Source organism: Leucoraja erinacea, chromosome 2 (assembly GCF_028641065.1).
Source record: "Leucoraja erinacea ecotype New England chromosome 2, Leri_hhj_1, whole genome shotgun sequence".
Lineage (NCBI taxonomy): Eukaryota > Metazoa > Chordata > Chondrichthyes > Rajiformes > Rajidae > Leucoraja > Leucoraja erinaceus.
The window spans coordinates 83,526,461-83,543,316 of NC_073378.1; the positions used below are offsets into that span (position 1 = coordinate 83,526,461).

Consider the following 16,856-nt stretch of genomic DNA (forward strand, 5'->3'; position numbering starts at 1 on the left):
TGGATTTACGAAGATGAATCATAGAATTTTTCGAGGATGTAACTAGTAGCGTGCATACTGGAATCTTTTCTTCTGTCTACCGAGTTATTACTTTCTTTGACAGAGCTTAGAATATATTGCCTATTTTGGGAATCTGGTGCTGGGTGTGTAGGCAATGTGGCCATCTGAATGTAACTAACGGTTCAATTCTGTGAGTATTGGCCTCACTGACGTTTGATTCATTTATTCTTTCAGTGTATTTAGTGAAAAAGCTTTGATATTATTTTTCCAGTGTCTTGAGGTGCCTTTCATAGATCATCCAGATTTCTTCTTCTTCTCCATCTTTCGTGTGGCTTGCACACCCTAAAGTTGTTGGAAAACTTGTTCTATTTGATCTTCCGTTTGTGCATGTCGAGTTGGCTGCATTAGTCGAATCAGGGCGGACCACGATGAAGGTTGCAATCTTCCACCCCATCGTCCAGATTTCAGAAACATGAACAAATAAGCTATCATGCCCCTCAAGCCTGCACCTCCATTCAATATGATAATGGCTGATCTATGCTTGCCTCAAATCCTCTTCACTGCAGTTTGCCATAATCATTTTTTTAATCCTTTCAAATATTTATCCATCTTTATCTTCAATATGTTTAATGATCTGGCCTCCATCACTCCCAGGGGGCAGGAATTCTAGAATCTACTAACCTCTGAGGGAAGAAACATAGAAGAACAGGGATTATCGCTGCCTGATGCTTTAGGTCTAAAGTCTTGATCCTTAAGTAACATTTTACCACAATTGGCTATAGGCTGTGCCAGCACTTGAGGAAGGCAGTGTGAATTCCATCACTGATGGCCGCCTAAGACAAGAGTTGGTTCCTGTGAATAGGCTGACATTTTCATACAAATATATATGTATCGACAACGGTTAAATTGGTTATGTATGACTGAGAAAAAATCATTGCAAAATGAAAACAGAAATTCTACATGTACAATCTGAGTGAAAGTGTACATTGAAACCCAATAGGACAAATTGAACTACATTCAGCCCTAGCCTCTCGCAGGATGCCTATTGTCATACTAACTTTTGCAGCACCATAACTCTACTTTTATACAAGCCCCAGAACTAGGTGCAATGCATGAGGCAGTGCAATGAGTGCCAACAGCAGAAACTCATACCATTACTGCCTATGCTAACAGAAGGAAATTTTCCACATTTTCTAAATGTCTCTAATGATTAAATATATCTTAAAAAAATGAATACTACTGAAATGTATTTTTTAATTAAAAAATAATTAAAAACCACATTCAACTTATGACTAATTAAAAAGTAAATTATTTACCTTCACTTTAAGTAAGGATACCCATTCAAATAAATGGGACCATGCCAATGTGGCTAGACATTAAAAGGGACTCAGTACTGGATCCAGTAGTGGAGCAAGAGATCACATATTTCACATATAAGTAGGTATGTTGCAAAGCCTACCTGAAGCGTCACTGAAAATCTGTCCCAGCCCGTGTGCGCAAGTTTGGCGCCGTTTAGAGGGGGGCGGGATTAAAACGCGATTTTCCCTAGGCTGTTCAAATCGAGGTTTTTCAGCCTAGTTAATTATTAATGAAAAATCGCTGGAAGATTTCCTCGCTGAGCTATTTTTAGTTTTAAGGACTTTCTATACTTGTTATTGTAGGTTAAAAATTAACCTCTAAACCCCCGACCGCCGGCAACGGGTCGGATCTCATACAGCGGACAACAGAAGGTAGGCTGTTCATTTTTACGTTAAAAAGGGCTTCTTAAGATCCCTTTATACAAAGTTTAAAGTTGCGAGTAGCTAATTTAGGGCCTATTATATCCCGCAGTATTTTTCTGGGCATTTGAGGGCACAAATCTACCGCAATATGAACGTTCTAAACCAGCGCGTTCACAGGATCCCACTAGAAAGCTGATTTAAATGGACTTTAATTTACAGCAATTGAACACTAAATTCCTTCCATTTGGCCTATAAATTAATGTAAATGAGACTTAAAAATCATGTTTTATTGTGAATTATTTGTGAATATTATTTGGACACTTAGGCTATTTAAAAATGTTAATCATTTATTAAGAAATGGATAGATGTTTAGATCTAGTAATTGAAGTCTGAAATTAGCTACAATTGGGTAACTAACTAATTATATGCTTTAATTTCAGGTCATCCAAGTAAGATTATTTTATATTTGTTTCAGAATGCTTCAATCTATGATAACTGAAAATTTCATTCAGTTCTCTTAATTTTTAAGAAAGTTATGGGTTTTTGACTGCCCACGATCACAGCTTTGTTGTTATGTCCATAGAAAATCAATAGGGAACAAGATGCTAATTTCCGAGTATGAAAATGGCCATAACGTTTTAAATACTTGAGATATGAACGTGAATTAGGTGTCAAATTAAACTTATTTTTATGCTTTATCTGATGGGGTAAATTGCAGACTTGATTTTTAAAATCTCAAAATTTTGTAACATTGCTAATATAAGGGGGATATTCCCTTATAATGTAAAAGGCGGCCATTTGGGCCCTGATTTTTGTCAAGTTCAGTGCTATCCTGTTCCTCCACTAACCACTGTTATCTACTCTCTCACATGTCCATCATTTCTGGCCTGACCATGCACGTACACACGAGGAAGTTTGCAGTAGCCTGAACATGACAGGGAGAACATGCAAACTTTGCAGAGTACTCCAAGGTCAGGATCAAACCTGAGTTGCTAGATCTGAGAGGCATGTCCATTTTCCACACTGTATTATCCAGGGGAAAAGGTCGAGTACACACTGGCATGAGTGCTGCAGCACATTGGTGCTGCTCTATGAAACTGATGGACAGCCATCATGCAATAATAGTTTGGAAGTCTGTAATTAAGCACTGATGGTGGTTTTGAAGAAACTGGTCTACAACAAAATTGTTCCCCTATGTAAGTAGCACACACAACAGAACAAAACATCTCAGGGCATGAAACATTATAAAATTGACTTTAATATATTCATAGAGGATACTTGCTAAAGAATGGTTAAAAGGTAGGTATCAAAAACAGCTTGTTAAAGCAAGAAGTATAAAATCAGAGGAGAAACAATAATGCAGCTAGTATAGCTACTGACTGCCTTGTACAAGATACAAGAGAGATACAAGATAAATTTAATTGTCATTTGGACCCCTTGAGGTCCAAACGAAATGCCGTTTCTGCAGCCATACATTACAAACAAATAGACCCAACACACAACATAATTTACATAAACATCCATCACATCGCTGTGATGGAAGGCCAGATAAACTTATCTCTCCACTGCACTCTCCCCCCCCCCGATGTCAGAGTCAAAGTCAAAGCCCCCGGCTGGCGATGGCAATTGTCCCGCGGCCATTAAAGCCACGCCGGGTGGTGCGAGGTCGCACACCGGGTCTTGGTGTTAGAGCCCCCGGCGTGCGCTCGCAGAGTCCCGCGGCCATTCCAAGCCGCGTGGGGCGGTGATGTTAGGCCCCCACTCCAGGAGCTCTTCGACCCCGCAACTCGGGCGGGAGAAGTCGCCGTTGCGAGAGCCCTAAAAAGCGGTCTCCCTCCAGGGACCCGCGGACTTCCGGTGCCGCCGTCCGCAGACCTGCAGTTGAAGCCTCCGACTCTCCGGTCGGGCAGCAGCAGCAGCAGCAGCAGCAGCAGCAGCAGCAGCAGCAGCAGCAGCGCTCCTCCACCGCTCCACCCGCTCCGGACTCGGCCAGATCCGCGACGGTGAGGTGAGTCGTCGGCACCAGAGTCCCCGGTCTCTTCCTGTTGGAGGCCGCTCCTCATTGCAGCCCCAACAATAACGTAGACCCGACAAGAAAAGGTCGGGTCTCCCATGCAGGGAGAGATTTAAAAGTTTCCCCCTCCCTCCCACACCACCCCCACACCCCCCCCCCCACACACACCCCAACAAAAAATAACAAAAACTACATAAAAACATAGACAAAAAATAATAAAACGCCGACGGGCTGCAGAGGCTGCTGCTGACAAGAGTCGCGCCGCCCACCGGATCCTTTCTCCAAGGTCATCTTGTTTAATGTGACCTTTTTAAAAAGGGAGAGAGAAAACGGGGAATTACAAACCAGTTAGTCTAACGTCGGTAGTGGGGAAACTGCTAGAATCAGTTATTAAAGATGGGATAGCAGCACATTTGGAAAGTGGTGAAATCATTGGACAAAGTCAGCATGGATTTATGAAGGGTAAATCATGTCTGACGAATCTTATAGAATTTTTCGAGGGTGTAACTAGTAGAGTGGATAAGGGAGAACCAGTGGATGTGTTATATCTGGACTTTCAGAAGGCTTTCGACAAGGTCCCACATAAGAGATTAGTATACAAACTTAAAGCACACGGTATTGGGGGTTCAGTATTGATGTGGATAGAGAACTGGCTGGCAGACAGGAAGCAAAGAGTAGGAGTAAACGGGTCCTTTTCACAATGGCAGGCAGTCACGAGTGGGGTACCGCGAGGCTCAGTTCTGGGACCTCAGCTATTTACGATATATATTAATGATTTGGACGAGGGAATTGAATGCAACATCTCCAAGTTTGCGGATGACACGAAGCTGGGGGGCAGTGTTAGTTGTGAGGAGGATGGTAGAAGGCTGCAAGGTGACTTGGATAGGCTGGATGAGTGGGCAAATGCATGGCAGATGCAGTATAATGTGGATAAATGTGAGGTTATCCACTTTGGTGGCAAAAACAGGAAAGTAGACTATTATCTGAATAGTGGCTGATTAGGAAAGGGGGAGATGCAACGAGACCTGGGTGTCATGGTACACCAGTCATTAAAAGTAGGCATGCAGGTGCAGCAGGCAGTGAAGAAGGCGAATGGTATGTTAGCATTCATAGCAAAAGGATTTGAGTATAGGAGCAGGGAGGTTCTACTGCAGTTGTACAGGGTCTTGGTGAGACCACACCTGGAGTATTGCGTATAGTTTTTGGTCTCCTAATCTGAGGAAAGACATTCTTGCCATAGAGGGAGTACAGAGAAGGTTCACCAGACTGATTCCTGTGATGTCAGGACTTTCATCTGAAGACTGTATAGACTCGGTTTGTACTCGCTAGAATTTAGAAGATTGAGGGGGGATCTTATTGAAACGTACAAAATTCTTAAGAGGTTGGACAGGCTAGATGCAGGAAGATTGTTCCTGATGTTGGGGAAGTCCAGAACACGGGGTCACAGTTTAAGGATAAGGGGGAAACCTTTTAGAACTGAGATGAGGAAAACATTTTTCACACAGAGAGTGGTGAATCGCTAGAATTCTCTGCCGCAGAAGGTAGTTGAGGCCAGTTCATTGGCTATATTTAAGAGGGAGTTAGATGTGGCCCTTGTGGCTAAAGGGATCAGGTGGTATGGAGAGAAGGCAGGTACAGGATACTGAGTTGGATGATCAGCCATGATCATATTGAATGGCGGTGCAGGCTCGAAGGGCCAAATGGCCTACTCGTGCACCTATTTTCTATGTTTCTATGTTTCACTAGTGTGGGTGTATAGTTTGCATGTTGTCCCTTTGACCATATGGATTTTGTTAGCGTGCTCAGGTTTCCTCCTAAATCCCTAAAATACATGGGTTGGTAGGTTAAAGTGTCTTGTAACTTGCCCCTGATTTAAGTAACTATTAGAATCTGAAGCAGTTGATGGACTGCAGGAAAAATAAAATAGGATTAGAGTACATAAGTATATTAATGTACATTATGGGATTGTCCACATAAAGGTGCACACTGGGTGGTTTGAATATGCTGTTTGCCCATTATATGACTATGTATTTAGGACTTTGAACAGCAACTACATTTATGAATGACTAAAAGGTCATTGTCAGAGGCACTTAAATATCTTTGAAGGTTGCAGGATTTAAAGAGAGTGCAGAAGTAGATTACATAAATTGGGAGGGGTAATAACTAAAAAATTACAAATAAAATTAAATCACACTGTTGCTTAGTAGGGAGCTCTAGTAGGTCATACATGGGTGTACATTAAGAACAAGATACCTTTGAATTACAAGTCAGGCGGTTAGCATATAAAATAAACAACATTTGCAATAAAACTTCATTCTACTGATGCAAACTGCAAGGAGGATGGTGAGAGGCTTCAGAAGAAATAGGCAGGTTAAGTTACTGGGCAAGGACAGGGCTGGTGGAATGCAATATGAAAAGTGTGAGGTTACGTACATCGTTAAAAAAAAATAGAAAGTCAAATTATCTAGTAAGAGGTGAGAAATTTAAAGTATTGGGTGTTCAGAGGTACCCAAGTTGCTTGTGCATGAATAATTGCAGGTTAACATGTAGGTCCAGCAAGCAATTAATAACTGCAGAGAGTGGGGGACTTTTCAATCCATCATAGGCATCTCAGGCATACGCTACCGAACAATAAAAACCATTACATAAGGTGCTGACTCAAGAATAATCCCCATCATTCATAAAGAATCCCCATAATCCCCTCTTATGGTCATACCCTCTTCTCACTGGTGCAAGAGGTGCAGAAGCCTGAAGTCTTGCACTAAACAAGGGGCAAGAAAAGTGAGTGAGGAAGAGAAAAAGTTAAATGGAGGGGGCTTGTAAGAAAGTCTTTCATCTCTCTTGCCTTCTCTCCTCCAAACCATAATCCTATTCCTACTTCCCCATCCAAAACCTCACTTCCCAGCCAACACTCGCCCTCCTCTTTCCCCCAAACCCGGACCATAACTGCCTCGCTGAGTCTTCATTGCTGTCTCCCACCAATGTTTCATGCATTATTTCTTATCTTTCCCTCAATAGTGAAGGCCTTCAGTGCTTAGAGTACTCTACAAGATTCCTTAAATTATAGGTAAATGTGCAGGTTTCAAGTTTTGCTTCACAAGCTATTTAAAAGTGGTCACATGAACAGATATCAGTTTATGAAAAGATGCCAGAGGTTTTGAGAATGTTCCCTAATTTAAGACGCCAAACATACAAGTGCAATCCATGAATTGGATTTTATTTGTACGCTAGGTATTACATTAATACTTCAGCTGACATATAACCAATGATTGTTTAAGGCTAGATTCAACAATGCACCCAATTGAGAGTCTATAGACGACACCTGCAAGGATTTGTTTATATCCCCAGGTGGTTGTTCTTTTGCAACACTCACTAGAATTGCACCCAAGAACATGGTGGATGTTGGGGGAGTCCAGAACCAGGGGCCACAGTTCAAGAATAAGGGATAAGCCATTTAGAACGGAGACGAGGAAATACTTTTTCTCTCAGAGAGTTGTGAGTCTGTGGAATTCTCTGCCAGAGGGCGGCGGAGGCCAGTTCTCTGGATAATTTCAAGAGAGAGCTAAATGGGGCTCTTAAAGATAGCGGAGTCAGGGAATATGGGGAGAAGGCAGGAGCGGGGTACTGATTGTGGATTCAGCCGTGATCACATTAAATGGCGGTGCTGGCTCAAAGGGCCGAATGGCCTACTCCTTCACCTATTGTCTACTACATCACAAAGAGGAAGCACATTTTTTCTAACAGATCTTCTTTTCGGATGTTAGTTTACAGCAAAATAGTCCTACACTGGAATCAATTTGATATATTTAGTTTTGTTTATTGTCGTGTGTACCGAGGTACAGTGAAAAGCTTTTTGTTGCTTGCTATCCAGTCAGTGGAAAGACTATGCGTGATTAGAATCGAGCCATCCACCGTGTACAGAAACAGGATGAAGGAAATATCATTTAGTGCAACAGATCTGAGAGGAAAATAAAGAGCATAATTAAAGTAAGAAATGTTGCTTTTGGAGGCTTAAAAGAGTGGACCAATTGTGATCAATGATTGCAAATCCGCTTCCGAGACCAGCACACAAAGAGTCACCAGGCTTGGGCACTCTTATTCCAAACTAAATTTATTCCAAACTAAAAGTAATATACTAATCAGGTTGATGGCTTTTCAATGGGATAAAACACAATCTTAAAATGGGTAGAATATTTACATAAAAACCTACACTACCAAGTAGTAAAATAACCATTGCCTTTCTTTTCAGACATACATTGAGTTCAAAACCAAATGCTGAAATTACCAGCATCATCACTGAGGCTGTCCCAGTTTTCATCTTTTTCGACAATCATGTATGAAAATGCCCAATTCATGGTGATTTTCAAATTTGTTGATATCTAGATACTGATGAGGTAATGTCCAAATCTTTTACAGATACTTACTTCTAGCATGAATACTTGCTTGTCATTGGCATGCATTGGAAAATCAAGAAAAACAATCAAAATCAAAAACAAATGATTGTATGATGCACATGTCAGGTTCCACGCTCACAAGGGTTTTTTGGAAAACCCCTCATTCTTCAGTACAAAAATGTAATGTTCCATTTTGGAAGGTAAAGCCTACATTTGGTGAATAGATTATACATGTTGAAACGGTATATTAAAAAAAATCATATCTGCGAGAAAGATTATGAAATACTTGCATTATGCTATTATGCTATGTACAATTCAGTACCACCTGTTAACAAGATCAACGGATAGAAATATTACAAATATACACCTTTCACTCCAGTCAGAAATATACTTCCACTTCTGGTTAGTACAACATTCTGATTCATTAAAGAAATTACCATTAATATAAAATTCCAGACACCATTTCTATATGCAAAATTATAGGGTCAGCAAGCACCAAAACCAATACACTGTAAATTAAGATCATACCAAATGCACTTGCTATGATATGTAGAAATGTTACATGTGATTAAGCTTAACATTTGCTGCAAGTTCTAGAAAGCTCAGTTAAACTTAACAATTGTTTGCAAGTGAAGTGCATCAAATTACTCTTTACTACATCACACAGAAATTACAAAACTTTTCCATAATTCTTTGCTCTCTGGTTGTCATGACATTCTTTGAACCCATTTTGAAAAGAGCGAACAATAAATAGATGAGTATAATTTCATCATTTTCAAATTCTTCCCGTAAGTGACTTTTCCTTTGCTTAATATTTTAATGCACCATTACCAGATTACTACCAGTAATGGAAAAGGCTTAGGACAGACAAGATGGTATGGGAGTGGTAACAAAAGTTAAAGGGATGTTTACAGGAAGCTCAAGGTGCTCTGCAAAACAATTGCACGATATACACTTGCTTTCACTAATATACAGTAGAGGAGGTCATAACATGAGTACCAAATTCAGTTAACCAGGTTGGAAGAGGTGCAGGTGAGCCTCTGCCACACCTGCAAGGGCAGTTTAGGTCTCTTGATGGTGATGGCCGAGGAGGTAAATGGACAAGTATTCCACCTTCTTCAGTTGCAGGGAAAATAGCAGGAAACAGGAAAGCTATTTGAGGAAGGATGAGCAGACCAGGAATCTTGGAGAGTTGTCCGTGCAGAAAGCAGAGGAGAGGGTAAGATGTGACAGGTGGAAGATGATGTTGGAGCTGGTGGAAATGGCAGAGGATGATGTGTTGGATGTGGAGACTGGTTAGATAACTGTATTATGGAGCACTCTGTCTGCAATGCCCATCTTGAGCTTTCAGTTACATGTCATTTTAATTCTCCTCTCACTCCCACTAACTCCATCCATATGTCATTCGTCTTTTCTATTCCTATAGTGAAGCCAAAAGCAAATTAGAAGAAGATCTCATATTCTGTATGTTTAGTTTAGTTTATTTTAGAGATACAGTGCAAAAACAGGCCCTTCGGCCCACTAAGGCTGTGCCAACCAGTGATCACCCCGTACACTTGCCCTATCCTACACACTAGGGAAAATTTACAATATTTACTGATGCCAATTAACCTACAAACCTGTAAGTCTTAGGAGTATGGGAGGAAACCGGAACACCCGAGGAAAACCCACGCGGTCACAGGGAGAACGTACAAAATCCGTACATACAGCATCCGTAGTCAGGATCGAACCTGGGTATCTGGTGCTGTATAGCAGCAATTCTACCGCAGTGCCACCATACCACTAGCTTACATCCCAAACTAATTCATGAATATTGAATTTTCAAATTAAGGCACCATATATTTCCGGTTTTCTTCTCCCACACACACTCACCTGCAAATCTGGTTTGCTTCTACGTTCATTCCTCTTACTCAACCGCTCACTCGATCTAGCTTCATCTGCCCATTATCTGTTCCACCTATCACATCCCAGCTTCTATCTCGTTACCAATCTTCTGCCCCTCGTGTTAATATATACTGGTAATTTTTCCTCATCCCTTTCAATATTGATGCAACGATTGACCCGAAATGTCAATTTGCTTCTGTTGCATCCTCAGATGCTGAGTGACACACTGCTTCCAGTTCTTCCAGCCTTCTGAGTTTTGTTTTATTAATTGTTTTACAATATATTACATTTCCGATACTAATTCTCAAAGCTAAACATTGTGGGCATACAGAGTGGAGGAAACTTGTAACATAAATTCCTATAATTTAAGTAATACATGTATTCAATGCGACTTAGTTAGATGTTGGTTACAAGCTTGACAAATGCATTTTAAACTGATCTTTTTGTTGAGATTTTGGTTTTGTGCTTCAGCTGTCTTATAGTTTTTTTCCCTTTATACATTTTGAATTCCACTAGAGGGAGCTCTTCAATTCCACATAGCTGCCTTCCAAAAGGAAGGTAATGCAACATCAAGTTGAGTGTATTGTCATACAAACAAGGGAAGTATAGCTGCAACATCAATTATAAATTTGTGGCTTATCTGGTTTCCAAACAACAATAAATTGAAGATCTATGTTTCAGTCTCTGTAGAAAAATGGTGAAGGGAAATTATATGATGATGTAACCAATTACATACCTTCTTCTTGGTTATCATTGCGATCAGATGCTATTGAAGCACCATCGAGTAAAGATTCTTCATGGCTGTCAGAATCATCCGATTCGCCTGTAAAATTAAAAACATTGGCTCAGTTAAACATGTTAATATATGTAGACAAAATGGTCATTAAAGTATAATGTAATTAGGTGTCGCAGATTAAAAAATGCAAGTTTATTCGCAGATGAAATACAAGGGAATGAGCCAAATCAATAGATAGCAAACTTATTCTTAGGATATATGGTCAACACTACCATGGCCACATTTGTTGCCCACTACTAGTTTATTTTAGTTTAGAGATACATTTGTTGCCCACTACTAGCTTACTTTAGTTTAGAGATACAGCATGGAAACAAACCGTTTCGCCCACGGAGTCCACACCGACCTGCCAGTGTACATCCTTGTAAACAAGAAAACTACACACTAGAGACAACTTATAGAAGCCAATTAACCTACAAACTTGTGCACCTTTGGAATGTGGGAGGAAACAGAGCATCCGTTGAAAATCCACGGGGACACATGGAGAATGTACAAACTCTGTACAGACAGCACCTGTAATCAGGATCGAACCCGGGTCTCTGGTGCTACTCTACTGCCCTACTAATTCACCTAAACTGTGTAAAAATTCAATTTCACTACAATCGCCTGGTATGAACAGAATATTGACACATTATCTCAAAAATCTGATTTGTTTGCAGCTTCATGAACACAATGTGGCCTGCATCATCCAGAAAATAACCTACTGTCAGAATCCACGTAATCTGCCAATGTGGATGGTCCATTTTAATATGGAAATCAGAATCCCGTGATATCCCAACTGGCACGTTGGGTCAGACTGTGCACAGTGCAGACCACAAAGCTAAAGAGTCCCACTCAAGATAATCCTCCTTCTTCTGGGATTCCGATCCTCTCCACCATGGGTACCTGCCCCTCCCCCTTTATTTATCATGTTGGCAAGATTGACTGTCAAAATTATACATGGCTGCACCTCAAATTCATGGTGCCTTCTACTGCTGGAAGATATAGCCTCCAAACACATTATTCTAGTTTATCATCAATTCCAAAATCAACCTTCACTCAAATTAATGGGTAATATTCACTTCACAAAAGACATTTTCAAAATATTCAACAATTGAGCTTCGACTGCAGTACTAGAACTTTGTCTTAGAAACAAATTTTCAGTCTACTTTCAATAGGGTCACTGAAGAACTATAGAGAGTTTCAATGAGAATAGTAAAAGGTAGTTTCATGATCTGGGGCTTGATGAAAGAAAATATAGCATCCTTTATAAAATATTGATAAGCATGAATAACATAGTTAACTGTGGGTGGCTAAAACTGAATGCAAAAGAGAGAACAAGTGCACAATTAGGAACCCTCACCCACCAATAAAAAAAGTCTCCCTTACTAAATGGCAATATGAAGATTTTTATTGTAATTATTTGGCAATAGTTTGATTAAATCATAGAAAATAACAATATTTTCATTTCAGAATAAATACATGTTTGAAAAATACCACACGAACACCTAATTGAAGCACCATCAAACAAAATGACACCTGAAATACTGAGACACATCTGGATAGATACGATAGGTTTGATTTAATGAGCTGGAATTTAAGAAGAGAGATGACGCGGTAGGGAGGAGATGAATTGCGGAGCCTCAGGAATGGCAACTGGAAAGCAGGGTTGATAATGCTGAAATGAACAAACAAAAGAACACAACGGTACAAGTCAGAATTTGCAAAGTGCAGAGATCTGGAAGGTCCATAGGATTTGAAGAGATAGAATAACGGAAGATGTGGGAAAGGGAGAGGTAGGTCTTGAAAATATGGATTTAAAACATGCTCAGGGCAGGTGCTATGTGATTCAGCAAGGACAAGACTGATGGGTAAATCAGACAAAAAACAAGTTACAATCAGGCACAGGGTTTTGGATAGGTATGAACATGTCAGGTCTGGTGGTGCAATAACATAGCACAGAGGAGGGTTTCAACAGCAAGTGATCTGAGGCAAGGTCAGAGTCAGACAATGTTATGAAGGTGGAAAAAGATAGTTCAATAATGAAGATTGATTTTTTAAAACAGCTCTGTACCTGGCCAATGTTAATCTTTGCAAACAACCTGGCATAACCATTTCAATTCAGTTCACTTTATTGTCATGTGTACTGAGGTACAGTGAAAAGCTATTGTTCTGTGCTAACCAGTCAGTGGAAAAACAATACATGATTATAATCGAGCCATTTACAGTGTGTTGATATACAAGGGAATAGTGTTTCGTGCAAAGTAAAGCCAGTAAAGTCTCATCAAAGATAGCCCAAGAGTCACCAATGAGGTAGATAGTAGCTCAGAACTGCTCTCTAGTTGTGGTAGGATGATTTAGTTGCCTGGAAACAGCTGGGAAGAAACCGGCCCTGAATCTGGAGGTATGCCTTTTGCCCGATGGGAGAGAGGAGGAGGGAGTGGCCAACGTGCGACTCATCCTTGATTACGCTGCTGGCCTTGCTGAGGCATCGTGAAGTATAAATGGAGTCAATGGAAGAGTGGTTGGTTTGTGGGATGGGCTGGGCTGTATCCACAATTTGCTGCAATTTCGTGCAGTCTTGGATGGAGCTGTTCCCAAACCAAGCTGCGATGCATCCCAATAAAATGCTTTTTATGGCGCATCTGTAGAGGTTGGTGAGAGTTGTTGCAGAACTTCCTAAGCCTTCTAAGGAAGTAGAAGTGTTGGTGTGCATTATTGGACGTTGCTTCATTATGGGTGATCCAAAAGATGTTGTTGGTGATATTGATTCCATGGAATTTGAAAATTTCAACCACCTCTACTTCGGCGCCATCAATATAAACTGAGGTATGCGTACTGCTTCGCTTCCTGAAGTCAATCACTATCTCCTTTTTCAAAGTACACAGTTTTGTAATTACTCAATTCCAGCCAAACCCATCTCCAACTCCTAGACCTTGGACTCAGCACCCACCTCTGCAATTGAATCCTTAACTTCTTGACCTATTGACTGAAATCAGCAAGAATAGATGACAAAACATCTACCATGATTCTTAACACTGGTACCTTACAAGGATGTGTTTCCAGCCCAACACTGTACTCCCAATGAAAGTAATTATTCAGGAATTATAAAATTATGTGGATATAACAGCCATCAATTCGGGCCGAACGCACTATGGGAACTTCACTTGCCCCCCTGCAGGAACTATACATCAGGAGGTGCAACTCCAGAGCCATCAATATCATGAGAGACCCCTTCCACCCCTGCAACGGACTGTTCTAGCTGCTACGGTCAGGCAAACGCCTCCGTTGCCATGCGGTGAGAACGGAGAGGTTGATATGGAGTTTCTTCCCAGAGGCCATTCGGTCTGTAAACGCCTATCTCACCAGGGACTAACTCTACTGAACGTTTTTCCTTCCATTATTTATTATATGGAAAGAGCCCTGGTTTTCAAGGGAAATTGGACATCTTGTTCGGAAAAAGAGGGAGATCTACAATAATTATAGGCAGCATGAAGTAAATGAGGTGCTTGAGGAGTATAACGAATGTAAAAAGAATCTTAAGAATGAAATTAGAAAAGCTAAAAGAAGATATGAGGTTGCTTTGGCAAGTAAGGTGAAAGTAAATCCAAAGGGTTTCTACAGCTATATTAATAGCAAAAGGATATCGAGGGATAAAATTGGTCCATTGGAGAGACAGAGTGTGCAGCTATCTGCAGAGCCAAAAGAGATGGGGGAGATATTGAATAATTTATTTTCTTCGGTATTCACCAAAGAGAAGGATATTGAATTACGTGAGGTAAGGGAAACGAGTAGAGTAGCTATGGATACTATGAGTTTCAAAGTAAAAGAAGTACTGACACTTTTGAAAAATATAAAAGTGGATAAGTCTCCAGGTCCTGACAGGATATTCCCTAGGACATTGAGGAAAGTTAGTGTAGAAATAGCCGGGGCTATGACAGAAATATTTCAAATGTCATTAGAAACGGAAATAGTCCCCGAGGATTGGCGTACTGCGCTTGCAGTTCCATTGTTTTAAAAGGGTTCTAAGAGTAAACCTAGCAATTATAGACCTGTTAATTTGACTTCAGTGGTGGGCAAATTAATGAAAAAGATACTTAGAGATAATATATATAAGCATCTGGATAAACAGGGTCTGATTAGGAACAGTCAACATGGATTTGTGCCTGGAAGGTCATGTTTGATTAATCTTCTTGAATTTTTTGAAGAGGTTACTAGGGAAATTGACGAGGGTAAAGCAGTGGATGTTGTCTATATGGACTTTAGTAAGGCCTTTGACAAGGCCTTTGGAAGGTTGGTTAAGAAGGTTAAACTGTTGGGTATAAATGCCGGAATAGCAAGATGGATTCAACAGTGGCTGAATGGGAGAAGCCAGAGGGTAATGGTGGATGGCTGTTTGTCGGGTTGGAGGCAGGTGACTAGTGGGGTGCCTCAGGGATCTGTGTTGGGTCCTTTGTTGTTTGTCATGTACATCAATGATCTGGATGAAGGGGTGGTAAATTGGATTAGTAAGTATGCAGATGATACCAAGATAGGGGGTGTTGTGGATAATGAAGAGGATTTCCAAAGTCTACAGAGAGGTTTAGGCCATTTGGAAGAGTGGGCTGAACGATGGCAGATGGAGTTTAATGCTGATAAATGTGAGGTGCTACACCTTGGCAGGACAAATCAAAATCGGACGTACATGGTAAATGGTAGGGAATTGAAGAATACAATTGAACAGAGGGATCTGGGAATAACCGTGCATAGTTCCTTGAAGGTGGAATCTCATATAGATAGGGTGGTAAAGAAAGCTTTTGGTATGCTAGCCTTTATAAATTAGAGCATTGAGTATAGAAGCTGGGATGTAATGTTAAAATTGTACAAGACATTGGTGAGACCAAATCTGGAGTATGGTGTACAATTGTGGTCGCCCAATTATAGGAAGGATGTCAACAAAATAGAGAGAGTACAGAGGAGATTTACTAGAATGTTGCCTGGGTTTCAACAACTAAGTTACAGAGACAGGTTGAATAAGTTAGGTTTTTATTCTCTGGAGCGCAGAAGGTTAAGGGGGGACTTGATAGAGATCTTTAAAATGATGAGAAGGATAGACAGAGTTGATGTGGACAAGCTTTTCCCTTTGAGAATAGGGAAGATTCAAACAAGAGGACATGACTTCAGAATTAAGGGACAGAAGTTTAGGGGTAACACGAGGGGGAACTTCTTTACTCAGAGAGTGGTAGCGGTGTGGAATGAGCTACAAGTGGAAGTGGTGGCGGCAGGTTCGTTGGTATCATTTAAAAATAAATTGGATAGGCATATGGATGAAAAGGGAATGGAGGGTTATGGTATGAGTGCAGGCAGGTGGGACTAAGGGAAAAAAGTTGTTCGGCACGGACTTGTAGGGCCGAGATGGCCTGTTTCCCTGCTGTAATTGTTATATGGTTATATGTTATATGGTTATGTAAAAGAATATGTGTGTTTATGATTGTGTTTATAGTTTGTTTGGTTGTTTGGTTGTTTGTCTTTTTGCACAAAAGTCCGCGAGCATTGCCACTTTCATTTCATTGCACATCTCGTATGTGTATGTGACAAATAAACTTGACTTGACTTGAACAAGAATTAATCTGTCCTAATGCTCATTGCAAGCAGTAATCAATATGAAATTAAAAGGACAGAGAAACAGACAGACTGTCTACTGATATGACCGCACATTCTTATATGCATCAACAGACAAAATAGTATGTTAATTGGCCTACATCAAACCAGAAACAGGCAACTGTGCGAGAACAAGGAGGACTTGCTTTGTGCACCAGCAACTGGGGCATTTAAAAAAATGCACAGAAACTCGGTGTCTGCCCTCTCTAATTGACAACCAGATCATAGAACTAGTGAAGATCTCATCCAGGTCAGACAAACAGCTGGCAGTAGCCCCCATTGCCAGCAGGCCTCAGCGGCTTCACCTTCTTTAACCTCTCGAAGTGGCCTCCTTTCCATTGGTGAGACCAAGTGTAGACAAGGCACCTTTTCGCTGAACATTTACTCTCGAAGGCCAGTTCGATATCCTGGTCGCTAATTATTTTAGCTCC

The 16,856-nt window shown here is 40.7% G+C and overlaps 1 protein-coding gene across 1 annotated transcript in view; it reads right to left on the minus strand.

The window, feature by feature from the left end:
• The window catches only part of skap2 (src kinase associated phosphoprotein 2), a 240,483-nt gene that overhangs the window by 181,734 nt on the left and 41,893 nt on the right, over positions 1-16,856 (minus strand). Inside the window, exon 4 of the mRNA XM_055659744.1 lies at positions 10,750-10,836. Within this exon, the coding sequence (XP_055515719.1) occupies positions 10,750-10,836 (87 nt within the window). The remainder of the gene's footprint in view (positions 1-10,749; positions 10,837-16,856) is intronic.